At 38.9% G+C, this 13,569-nt stretch overlaps 1 protein-coding gene across 1 annotated transcript; it reads left to right on the top strand.

Moving 5' to 3' along the window:
- The first annotated feature begins 2,590 nt into the window (after nucleotides 1-2,590).
- On the top strand, nucleotides 2,591-13,323 carry si:ch211-254p10.2 (solute carrier family 40 member 1). Its single transcript, XM_041246771.1, has 8 exons — nucleotides 2,591-2,690; nucleotides 3,524-3,591; nucleotides 4,886-5,045; nucleotides 6,458-6,573; nucleotides 7,986-8,112; nucleotides 8,449-8,674; nucleotides 9,717-10,423; nucleotides 12,953-13,323. The coding sequence occupies exons 1-8, from the start codon at nucleotides 2,591-2,593 to the stop codon at nucleotides 13,210-13,212; spliced, it is 1,764 nt and encodes a 587-aa protein (XP_041102705.1). The 3' UTR covers nucleotides 13,213-13,323.
- The last annotated feature ends 246 nt before the right edge of the window (nucleotides 13,324-13,569 follow it).

Raw genomic sequence — 13,569 nt, 5'->3', positions numbered from 1 at the left:
ACTATGCCTTCTTTAAAAAAAAATATTACAAATTTGAAATAAAATCCATTCACTATCTTAGGTGGTTTCTCTGCTGCACAGGGTTAGTGTTGAATATAGATTGAGTTACTAACTCTGTAGTGTTACAACAACTCTGTACCATGCAATTTGAGCATACAAATAATTGCTTTTAATGTGCAATCACACCGAGGCTGTACAAAACATGGCAGCAATTAAAACCCAAATTACAGCTGAAGGCTATGTCAAATAAATGGTCTTTGGTTTAGCTGTCAAATATGAATTATATGCTCAGCCCTGATGGGCTTTGTCAGAGTCCCACATCCTCAAGTCACATGCAGCTGAAAACTCTAACCCTATTATTTAGTAGACCAGATTCTGCAGTGTGCAACCTCATTTTTTTTTATTATTTAATAAACCAGATTCTGCAGTGTGCAGCCTCATTTTATTGTTATTTGGTAGACCAGATTCTACAGTGTACAGCCTCATTTTATGTCCTGTTCCATTATGAGTAAAGCAGGCAACATGTTCCTGGGTTTGACTTAAATGCTGCAGGTAAAGTGTAAACTTGAGAATGATCTTTGATGTGGATGCGGTCTAATTTTCAATGTGGTCTGTGACCGTCAGCCTAAAACTAATTCCTGGCTTCTGTATGATGGCTTGCATGTTCCCAGGGCTCACTTCATAAGTACACTTTATTGGGCAGTAGTATTTGAAGCTTTTCAGTGCATTCAACCAAGACTTTTTGTTGCAGACATACAATGAATATGTACGCTAAATAATGAACAATTTTCACATTAATCATTTACATTCTTCCTAGCGTATTACTGCTAGACAGGTTGCAGCCATCGAAAGCCTGGAAGTAAGAAAGTCCAATTGAATTCAATGCAGGAGACTTTGAGATACTGGGTTTAAAGCCCTGCCCTTATGCCTTCAATGTAAATCACAGATTAGGCCATCTAGTTTTAATGTCTCTGATTAGTCCTAATCTTAATCCATAGTTTGCACCGATGGGGGTCTGAAACCAGCCATTTACAATATGTTTTAACCCTAAATAACCCTTAATTATTTCATTTCACTTTACCTGAGCAGGGCTACACTGCAGAACCTGTCCCCATGTTGTTTGTATGCATTACTAGAAGGCTGAATGCATGCCTGTTCTTTCGGTCTATGTTACATACAAGTGACAGTGTTGCCTTTTTGGGATGTGAAAGGTGGGTGACATTGTCCTGGGTTGTCATGTGCTTTAGAGAATGCTGGCTCCTTTTGTTAACAATCCCATCAGTTCTGCTTTTCTGGCAATTTCATACAATGGTTCACTTTTTCACACTGATGTTATCTGGTCTTTCAAACTGCTATAGCTTGGACCCACCCTAGATGAGTTAAGAGGGATACTATGTAGGTTACATGGCAACTGAGTTTTTGAATCACACTGCAAAGGAAACCAGCAGCTGAAAATTATATTTTAAGCAAATCCAAGGTGAGGCAAATCTTTTAGTTTTTTTCCCTCACTTTTTTTGTGAGGAATTATGATATTTATGAAGAATAAAGGGTTGCTGTAGCATTCTAGCTATTTATTAAATTTTTATCTGTAATCCTTCAACTGACAGAATCCATTGCTGTAAGATGAAATTATTTGTTTTCTAATATGTTTAGTAATTGACCCTTGTGAGGTTTCAGATTTGTTAGCTTGAATTTGTTTCAGGACCTTTTGTTAGGGTCATTTTTGTGTTTCAGAAATGCTTATTTCTTCAGCAACAGAATTCCCCGACTGATTATTTCAGACCTGTTCTTACCTGCAACCTGTACTTACCTTTGTGTACCTACAATCTTACATACAAATTGACAGGACTATTGTAGTCTTCGATGGGGATTTAAAACTTAGAGATGAAGAAGACAATAATGTCAGCGTACGTATTCATCTTTATTACTTATGAAGGTATTATCAACTTACACCTTTCCGGGATAAGGCATCCCTGGATTTTTATTGGAGCATTTTACACAAACACAAAGTTATGGCTTATCCTAACGAGTTAAGTCAAATCACCCACTTATTTTCTTATAGTGTTACCTCAGAGTTCATGATTAAGTGCTGAAAGTTTACTTTAGAACTGGTATCTTACTGGAATGTGTAATTTATTGTCGGTTATAAAGAGTATTCTCGGAATAACAGAAAACAAGCTTAATGTTGTATGTTAAACCCTTATCAAGAAAACACACTGTTAGACTATAGAGCAGGGGGCCTTCAAAGCTGGGCCTTTGAGACCAGTATTGTGATTGCAATGCCAACTCACATATCGTGGAATACTGAAATACAAATAAAGTCATTACAGTATTATTCAGTGCTCTCATACTAGTTCTTTGTCCTGGGACAAAAGTGATGAAAATAAATCTTTTGTTTCCATTTTCTTAAGAAAAAGCCAAGATCACACGTGTTGAACACAGTGCAACGCCTGGCAGTAAAAATATGGTATAGAAAATAGCACAGCCTTAATTCATATGACAATATGAAAATTATTATTATTATTATTATTATTATTAATAATAATAACAATAATAATAATAATAATATTAAACTCCAATATAATAGGAAATGTCCCTGAATACCAAGAGGGTGCACCGTGGCAGTGTTGTGGAGTTTGAAAGCGACGACACTAAAGAAGCACAGGCAAAAAAGACATGGAGTGTAGCAGGTGGGTTTTCCCATGAACTCAATTAGACACGACTGTCTTTCCACTGCAGTACATGTTTCGTGGCTTTTGCAGGTAAAACGTATTGACTCTTTTAAAATTATAAACCTTTAAGCCTCATTTCAGGTGGCCTGTAAGTTGTTGGCATGTAGAGTGAAGGTTTCCTGGCTCAATCCTGTCCCCTTCACTCACAGCACCAGATCATTGATTTTATATGGCAAATTAAGGAACATTCCTTGCACGGTGCTTGCCAAGCATTGATGGCCATTGCAAACCAAGCTGCTGTTAATCAAACTTGCAGGCCCTGAGCGAATATAAGGCATGCTTTTCTTGCATGACATCAATACAGGCTTAGAACTCTGATGAAGCTGTTTCAAGATACATGTACATGTTATTGATATTGTTAATAATTGCCTAGCTGTAATAAGTTTAAAAACATTGACTCTTGGTTTCGTAATGGTACTCAGTTTTAGGGAACAGTAATAGTGTTAATTATTTAATGAATATGACCAGTCCCAAGTTTTTGGTGTATATCATCATGTTCCAATAGCAAATGTTCTCGGTGTAAACTATGCTGCAGGTGTGCAATGTTTTAATCTCAGAGCAGAGATTAGCTATATTGTGCAATGTTTTAATCTCAGAGCAGAGTATATCTTGTGAATCGTTTTAATCTCAGAGCAGAGTATATCTATCTTGTGAATTGTCTTAATCTCAGAGCAGAGTACATCTATCTTGTGAATTGTTTTAATCTCAGAGCAGAGTACATCTATCTTGTGAATTGTTTTAATCTCAGAGCAGATTATATCTATCTTGTGCAACTTGTTTCTCCTGTACAGGATCAGCTTTGATCTACCTCAAGGGTCCAAAGTTTCCGATTTACGTCAGTGGTGCATTGTCCATGTGGGTAAGATAAACTACAGTTGACCCTTTGGGAAAGATGACGCACAGAAATGAGAATGTAGGTGTATAGACAGGTGTGTGAAAGCATTCAGAACATGCACTACTGTCATTGTTGTTACTGCCTTCGCAAAAATACCTTTTGATAATAACTGTTTGGATATTTTCATTCACATGTTTTTGATCCCTAATCAACTGGGGGAATTTACTTCCTACAGGCTTGGAAGAAATACTTCAGTTTCCCATCAAAAACTTACATGTTTCTAGCATAATAAAAACACTTGCAATGACCGCTGTTGTTGAAACAGAAAATCCTGTAATATGGTTGAGAAGGACTTTTACGGCACATGCCGTAGAAATAAATATATTAACAAAACAATTGCAGAATTGTGTATATTGTAATGTTGAGTGAAAATAAGGAGCCAGGTGAACGCAGTAAGATCTTGTTCGCTAAACAGCAGACTTTATTCAGCAAGGGTTAGCACACAACAACACAGCTCACAGCAGTGTGCAAGCTGACCCTTTATACACAAAACCCCGCAAAAACATTTAGACATAACAAGACACGTTATTGGACCCCACAAATCGAACAAGGGACAAACACAACACGATCGGACAACATTCAGAAGCACAGTGGCACCACGACTCAATCACGCTGCCCCCCACCCCACAGGTGCATTCTCTCACATGCACAGGCTCTCAGGACATAGCCAAAACATGGAACAGCGACACAAAACCATACGACACTTAGTACAGATCGCTACAATATAAAGAAATGTGCGAAAACAATGTGAAACACAGGAGCCAGTGACTGTAGTGCGGCTGTTGTAACAGTCATGCTGAGTTTTGTACGGTGTTGACTTACGAGTGGCAGAACTGTCTTAGAAGCAGGTCTGTCTCAGACAAAAAATTGTATGTATATCTAGCTGTGTTGAAAGCTGCACCAACACCAGGTCAGGTGCCCTTGTCTAATTAGGTAATTACAGAACATGGCTAAAATATTATGTGCACTGTGTATGTATATGCAGTACTGTAGTAATACAGTGTGACAACGTCTGTCTTAAGAAATATACCATAACATACTGCATTGCATTTATTTGATCTTATTTTAGATTTAAGTAATACACATTTAAATAATGAACAGATATTTAGGTGACTTCAGTTTTAAGTAAGTTGTACAGACAACGTTACTTATTTTGAATCACTTGCTTTCTAGTTCAAACTCATGAATTCGACACCGTGACGGATTTGCTCAAAAGCAGACTAAACTTTTTCTTATTTTTTCCTCTCTTCTCTCATAGGGCGACCGCATGTGGCACTTTGCAATTTCTGTGTTCCTCATTGAACTTTATGGGCATAACCTGCTTCTGACTGCTATATTCGGTCTAGTGGTAGCAGGTTCTGTGCTGCTGTTTGGAGCTTTGATTGGTGATTGGGTTGATAGAAATCCAAGAAACAAAGGTAGGTGCGGTAATAAATATCAAGTTCTTATCTGAATTTGCTGAATAACTGTTAAGTGTTAATGTTAGCAGGGATCTAGCTAGGAATCACTTCAGAACGTCGTTGCCATTGTGTGCGTTAAGTAAAGCGAGATTTTTCCTACTCACTCGGATCACCGATAGAATCTGCTCTGCAGCACTCCCAGTTGCTCAGGATGAGTGGACCTGAGCGTGCCGTTAAGTGGGTTCTTGCACGGTTGCTCGGAGTTGCTCAGTTACTTAATGCAACCAGTGACAAACAATGACCATTGGTGATTTAAAATTTGCTACAGTACAAGCTTTCATCTTGGTTAGTTGAGTCAATCCTTGTCAGATTATTTATGGAGCTGAAAGGTTCCCTCGGTTTCCTTATCCTTATTCCAATAGCTTAGTAAATTAACTGTATATATGGGTCATTAATAATAAAGCCTGGCTGTGGTTATGAAAGGCAGCAAGACAACTGAATCTCCTATACAAATTACTCAGAAATTCCCAACCAAAGGAAATCCATACCAATGCATGTCAAGGAGATGTTGGAACACTTAAAACAATGCATTTGTTTGCTTTGAGAAATAGAAATAAGGAATAATCGATTATGCAAGACTTCACACTCAGTAGAAACTCTACTTGCTAAACTCTGGTGCTAGTTCAGCGTGGGTAGACAATAAGAAAGAATGTGAAGCTAATCCTTTCCATTCAATTTGATCTCTTAATTTGTCATTCCTAAATGGCCTCTTGATTGTTTAATTAAATTGGCATGTCTAATTGCCTAATCTGTAATTGTGTTTATTTATGTATGTATGTATGTATGTATTTATTTATTTATTTATTAGTCTGGTGTTAAACTGTAACTGCACACTCTTTAAAGTCTCAGAGTCTGTAATAACAGCAAAAAAACCCAAAAAACTACAAACCTAGCCCATACATGGAGCAACCATTAGATAAGTATGTGTTATTTTGTATGTTAAAATGTATGGTTTTACCATCGGTGTCAGACACTGATAATTATATCAGTATATTCTATAGGGACTGGCCAGTAACTTCTTTCAGTCAGACTGCAATGTAACATTCAGCAAGAATTACAAAAAAACAAAAACAAACAAAACCTGTTATTCCTAAGAAACAACTGGTGCTCAGTTATTAGTAGTTTGTAATTTGTGTTTAAATTAAGCCAAACAGTGGATCCTTTTTTTGTTGTTGATAAAATGGCATAATTTATACTCAAGCTAAATGCACATTGCCTTCTAAGGCATTTTTAAACGTTTTAAGTGAGCCGGACTGACGTGGCCTAACAACAATGTGATAATAAGGTTGTCTTGGTAACTGCATCTTTTCAGTGGTTGTGACAGGATAAGTAAAGTACAATGTAATAGAATGTAGTTTGTTTTGTTCTAGTTGCACATGCATCCTTGTTCATTCAGAACATATCCGTCAGTGTCTGCAGCATTGTGCTGATGTTGGTGTTCTCTTACAAACAGTGGATTGAACACATTTGGGATGGCTGGTTAACTGTGAGTATTCCTTGTATTAGTCTTACATCTTAAGTTTCACTTTCATCGCATATTGATTCTACTGATTAAATAATTCACTTCTCCGTTACAAAGTCTTTATAGACGGCTCCAAGAGTTGTTATACGAGCTGTGTTTCAGCACTTGGTCACTTTGTATTGTAGCCTGTACAGTGCATATTTCAAAAATGATTTGGTTAAGATACTGTACTGTGTATCACAGCAACCAATGCTGATATAACTTTAGTTTAAAATATGATCACACACTTGGCATATAACTCTAGCATGCATTGTCATTCTTCCTTGATCATCCTCATAACCCAGTTTCATACAGTATGAGGCGCATACTCAGCCCTACCTACAAATGAAAATGCATTTTCTACTTTGTGTGGTGTGAGACATAAAAAAGGGGTTTCGACAATAGCCACCAAAAGATATATAACTGTGAATACTGGACCAGTGTCGACAGTCATTATTGAAAAAATAAACATTAAGGGAGCTAAAATGAAGAACAAATATCACACTGTCAAAAAGACGGCTGCAATGGGTGATGTCAAACCAGGAACGAGGAAATAAACAACAGAGGTGGAGTTTGGTGAAGATGAGCGATTGTTACCGCTCAGCATTTAATAATTAAACAAGCAGAAAATAAAATAATCAATCATTCAATTGGAGTCTCGGTACAACTGCACGTGAATTAATAAAGTGCAATTCCCCGTGCTCACATATTATTACATTTTACCTGCATGTGAAGTGCTGTGCAATCCTTGTGTCTAAATACAAATACACATTTAAAACAACCTGTGTTCCACAGATCCATTTATATCCCGTGTACCAACGACTGTACACCAACACTAACACACAACACGCAACATACAACACAAATCCACTCAGGGGCGGGGCAACATTGCCACATACACACCCATTAATTCTGCACTAGAGTTAGCATTTGAGGTACCACTGTACTTTTGGGCTTTCCTGCTATGTATACAGTACTAAGATATTTAGTAAACAAGAGGATTAATTGTTTGACGAATGAACAAAACATTTCGGAAACCAATACATTTGATGGTCAGCTTTATCATTAAATAATTAGCATATAATTGTATTTCAGGGGTACCAAGATAATTAGTAAACAACCTTTTTCTTATTGGCATGAATTACAAAAATACTAAAAACAAACTTAATTATTTGCAATTCCTTAAATAAAATGTATCTTGGCAGTTTTTATTTCTGATTCGGTAATTTGTTGGGGTGCATTTTATGTCTTGTGCTAATCGCAATTAAAGTAAAAAAAAAAAAAAAAAAAGCTTTGAGAATATAACCAAAACAGATATTTGTATTTATTTCTATTATAAAAAAACTCCAGATGCGTATTGTCTTATTTAACGTGTTCCGTCAACCAACTCACAAAAGGTGGTTTGTTATACGGTGGTGATCATCCTGGCAGATGTGGCGAACCTTGCGAGCACAGCCCTCACCATCGCCATTCAGAGGGACTGGATTGTCGTCATCACAGGGTACAACAGAGGACACCTTGCTGGTAAGAAAGACGTGGGGACAGCTGATACTTAAAATACAACAGTGTCACAAACTGGTCCCACACCTCACATGCCAGGAAATGGACAGTACACCTAAATGATTTATACTGAGACATAGAAGCAGTTTGTGTCTAGTTTCATGTAAGATAAAATGAGCACAATTCTGCCAGATTCTCTGACAAATTTGAAAATTCTGAAGTGAAAGAATTGAAGCTTACACAAATACTAAATATCAAAACATACTTACATGTCTTAGAAAGGTTATGTTTTACATTGTTCTGAAAACCCACTGTATCTTGTCCTGTGGCTCATTTCTTTTCTCCATTGGTCTCATTCAGAGATGAACGCCACCATGAGGAGAATCGATCAGGTGACCAACATCCTGGCTCCTCTGGCAGTGGGTCAGGTGATGACCTTGGCCTCCAATGTGGTTGGCTGTGGTTTCATACTTGGCTGGAACCTGGTCTCTCTGATAGTGGAGTTTATTTTCCTCTCGAGAGTCTATAAAATAATTCCAGCGTTGTCTATGAAACTAAAGCCTGAAGAATGTGAAGATCAGCTTCAGCGTCTGGAGAGGCAAACAGAAATCATGAACCTACAAGGCAAGTATACAAATGAATACAATGCGACAACAAATAACTTACACATCATAAAACTCATGAACATCCAGGATACAACTCTGTTTATGTTGGAGCTAATATCAATGACATTATCTTTACTATGAAGGAAGCACAGAAACTGCAGGCGTATCCAAGATGGAAAGGGTCAGCTGAGCGGTCAGTGATAATAATAACAGAGCGATTATTATAGTAAAAATCTGTTTTCCCAACAAAACATGTATTATATTTTAGAAGTCGGATAAATGGCTGTGTTTTAATGGTCATGAAACCTTTTTACTTGATGAGAACCTCATTTATCAACATCTGAGAGTAGAAACATTTCTTCAAAACAATTTTTTTTGACATAGTGAATAATAAAACAGTTTGAATGAAGGGAAATTACTATTTAATCAGTTACTGGACTTTTAACACCCATAGAAAGGATGTTTATATGTGGGTTATGTCATTTTGTCATGAACTGGATACCCTGTCATGAGCTGGTCATATTTAAACGTTTTCTATTGTCTTTATGCTATCTTAACAGTGGTTCATTTGAATTAGAAGTTTCCTGTGATGCCATATTTTTTATTTTCCCTGCTGTTCTTGTTGATTTTTCTCTCTATGTAGATTGTTTTTAACAACTTCAGATTAGGTCCACGTGCCTCACAATCTGTGGACAACAAAGCCCTGGCAAACAAGTCACAGGTCTTTGTTGCAAGAGGAGTTTTTTTCTGTGCAATAGACTGAACACTTAGTGAAATATAATCACATTGTGAGTCTGTCAGAGTCTCCCTCCAAGTAGGGGTGCAGGTATTTTTTAGTCTGCTTAAGGTCTAGGTATGGGTCCAGGAAAACAAAACATTACCTACTCTACCTGAAATCTAAAAGTATAACACATTTAGCCATACAAACCACTTCTGTGGAAGAACATACATTCTCCCTAGTAACAGCCTACTTGCAGATCTTGGTATCAACTCAAGCCACAAGTGACATTCTGTGCAAGAAAGATGCAAAAACGGATCCCATTGTCTTGCAGGTGATCTCCAGGTTGCTGAGGTACCTGAGTTTACAGAAGAGAACTGCCACATCAGCTTGCATCTCAAGGACATCACACATCTTCCATTGTGCCTGAGAAAGCTTAAATGGCTACTAATCACCTGCAAAGATGGCTGGAAGGCTTATTACAGGCAATCTGTTTTCCTGGCTGGCATGGGCTTAGCCTTTCTCTACACCACAGTCTTGGGGTTTGACTGTATAACAACTGGGTATGCCTACACTCAGGGGATCAGCGGGTCTCTGCTCAGCCTGCTCATGGGGGTCTCAGCCGTGACTGGACTCATAGGCACCATCATGTTCACCAAGCTAAGGAGAGTTTATGGCTTAGTGACAACAGGGATCATATCAAGTTGCCTTCACCTGGCATGCCTGATGCTTTGTGTGTTTTCTGTCTTTGCACCTGGCAGCCCCTTGCACCTCAACATGTTGTCTCCCTTTCCGGATTCCAATTCCTCTGCTCATGAGGGCAATTCAGGACAGAAGGAGCTGCATTCATTCCCTCTCCAAGGCAGTGTCAACCAGCCTCTGTTACCAGACCGCTCCTCCATACACTGGACCAACAACACTGTGCTGCTTGAGCGTGTGCCCTCGGGAAATGCCCCAGACTCCTACATCTCCATTGTATTGCTCTTCTTGGGGGTCATTACTGCAAGAATCGGTGAGTTTGAAGCACACAGGGTACTTTGCATTCAGGGATGGGCAAAATTAATGACTTATATTATTGTTTACATAATATACAGTATATTCACATAATCTTGTAATGCACAGTTAAACATACTGTGACAAAGTGCCCACCCTTTGAACAGTAGACCCAGACACAGCACTGTAGTTAAACGCTTTTTATAATAAACAAAACACAAAAACAAAAGCCTAGCTCCTACTTGGAGCACTAGCTAAACCTTTACCCAAAACTGAACTAGCATGGGACCGCCAAGTGGTTTACCCGTTTCAAAACACATGTACCAGTGCATACAACAGACAGGTGTGCACGCGCACTAGTTCTCCCCCAAACAGCCTCCTGCTTCACCCACCACCAAACATTCATTCCTTTGTCCTTTTATAGGGCGTGACCAGGGGTAATTGGCAACAAAGCATTCCATTCCCACATTCCACACTTTTCAGTCACACCTCATTCACTCAATTAAACACAATTTCCATCAACAGACAGCCTCTGTACATGTAAATCTAAACATGCAATCCAAACTGTAAGATATAAATATTATATAATAGGAATACTATATAGATAAGTTACTACAGTGCGCTAGTAATAATAATAATCAATCATAATTGGATATGAGGAGTACTAAATTAACAGGGGGTATATTTGCCAACATGTGATATTATAAAGGATTTGAAGAATCAAAAGGTTGTAGCTGGTAGTTAATTATGATACTCAATTTTAATGTCTATGTTGACAATATTTCCACTACAATGGCAAAGGCCTTGAGCCAGCATAACAAATACAAATAACCAAAAGAAGAGTAAAAAGAAATCAAAAATAATTTGGTAAAGTTGCAATTTGTTTTACTTACAGCTTTCAATCCTCAGAAAACAGCATAATTACAGACTTGTCTAAATTAGTAGTTTATTAATGAGTCACCCACTAAAGCAGCAGGGAGAAAAAGCTTTCTGAGAATTAATTAAGACAATCTAATGTACTTTCTTGGTTCTATTTTACTGCTTTTTAATTGCACTCTTTTTTAATGGCAGAAGTAAAAACGGTTCTATTTAGAGATCATCAGGACTCTTCATTGACACAATACAAGTGGTTCTGTTAAAGTGCATTTAAATAGTTACTGTAGTTGTATATATTTGTGCATTGTTAGCATTCAAACAGCAGGGGGAGCTCTAGCATCACTGAATTTAATCTCTGTGTTCACTTACTGAAAGCGATGTAGGTGCTGCGGACAGTTCTGAAAACCTTATCCCACTGCTAATAAAGACAATCTAACAGGCATCCGATCCAAACATGGGGCTTACATTGTGAACTGCATTTCTAAACAGACATGGGAGAAAAAAAAACAAAAAAAACTGTGGATTCTAATACAATTATAAATAAGATTTACAAAGTACAGTGCAAACAAACTTGGCTATGACAAGTTATTGGTACCATGTGAATTCATTTGGTTTTTTTGTAGCTTCTTTACAGCAAATATGGTACGTTAATGTAGACAAAAACTTTACTGAAAAGGTATTTTCCTTGGACTTTTTTTTTTTTTTAAGTCATCGCCAATTACTATTTTTTATTATTTTCTCCCCAATTTAGTTGTGTCCAATTATTTTTAGGCTCAGCTCACCACTACCATTCCTGCGCTGACTCGGGTGGGCTGAAGACAAACACACGCCGTCCTCCGAAGCGTGTTCCGTCAGCCGCCCGCATCTTTACACACTGCAGACTCACCATGCAGCCACCCAGAGCTACAGAGTCTGAGGACAACGCAGCTCTGGGTAGCTTACAGGCAAGCCTGTGGGTGCCTGGCCAGACCACAGGGGTCGCTGGTGCGTGGTGAGCTGAGGACAGCCTGGCCGACCTAGCCCTCCCTCCCCTCGGGCGGCGCTCGGCCAATTGAGTGTCACCCCCTAGGAACTCCCGGTCATGGTTGACAGTGACATAGCCTGGATTCGAACTTGTGATCTCCAGGCTATGGGGCACATCCACCCGGAGCCCCTTTACTGGAATGGGCTTGTTTTTATCCAGCTCCTCAACCTAACAACAAGTCTCCTGAACCAGCACAACTAGCTGAAAACCAGCAAACCACCTGCTTTGACCAGCATACACCAGTGCTGGTCATCTTTGGAATTTCCATTCAGTCCAGTGGTTTATTGATATTGATCGTTAATGAAAAATGTAAATGGTGCAACTGCACAAACATAGTTTTGAGAAATCCAACTGTTTTAGGAGTGGTACACTGTACCTTATTTCTATCAAAAAACAGAGAACCTTATCGCACAGGAACACAGCGTCACAGCCAAAAAGATCTGTAGCACTTGACGGGGTGCGTATCTTTCTAGCTGTCTATCATACAGGTTGGCAAGTGGTCTGAAAAACAGCTGCCCCTAAAATTCCTGAAGTTACACTGACAATAGTTCTCCAGGGATTCTGGGACTACAACCCATTACCACACTTGCAGTTAAGCACACAGGGTGGCTGAATTGCCTCTGACACCATCCCTCTTTCCTTCCTCAGGCCTGTGGTCCTTTGATCTGACTGTCACTCAGCTTCTACAAGAGACCATATCCGAGTCAGAGCGGGGGGTGGTGAATGGGGTCCAGAGCTCCATGAACTACCTGATGGACCTCATGCACTTCGTCATGGTGATATCTGCACCCCAGCCCCAGCACTTTGGAATCCTGGTCATCATATCTGTCTTGTTCGTCACGGCTGGGCACACCATGTACTTCCTCTACGTTAGAGAAGCCAAAAGAAAACGCAGGCCTAAGACGTAAAGCAGGCAAACAACAGCTAAAAAAAAATAATACATCAATCCCAGGCCTGTGAAATGAATGTCTCATTCAGTAATGCCTGTGTTCATATTGCCACGACACAATGCAATAAAATCTCAGCCATTCATTTGAACTCTCACAACACATAAAGTGGCGAGTCAGACAGATTGTGCAAACACAGTCGGCTCTGAAATACAGCATACACCAATATCGTACACAGAAAACACTGCTAGTCAACAGTAGTTAGAGGATGATGCTAGCCATCCCTTATACAAAGTCTTAAGGGCTAATTTAGCAGCTAGATCAGCAAGATCTATTCCATCCCAAATCCTTATAAGTCTGCAAGCAATGAAAGGCTAC

The sequence above is a fragment of the Polyodon spathula genome, chromosome 4, assembly GCF_017654505.1.
Source record: "Polyodon spathula isolate WHYD16114869_AA chromosome 4, ASM1765450v1, whole genome shotgun sequence".
Taxonomy (NCBI): Eukaryota; Metazoa; Chordata; class Actinopteri; order Acipenseriformes; family Polyodontidae; genus Polyodon; species Polyodon spathula.
The sequence above is the reverse complement of the archived record's forward strand: the minus strand, read 5'-3'. Positions and strand labels throughout refer to the sequence as shown.

Coding starts and splice junctions, on each gene's coding strand:
- si:ch211-254p10.2 (XM_041246771.1), top strand. CDS start 2,591: ATGTCCCTGAATACCAAGAGGGTGCACCGTGGCAGTGTTGTGGAGTTT. Junction 8,113..8,448: donor CAACAGAGGACACCTTGCTG/GTAAGAAAGACG, acceptor GGTCTCATTCAG/AGATGAACGCCACCATGAGG. Junction 8,675..9,716: donor GAATGTGAAGATCAGCTTCA/GCGTCTGGAGAG, acceptor TGTGCAAGAAAG/ATGCAAAAACGGATCCCATT.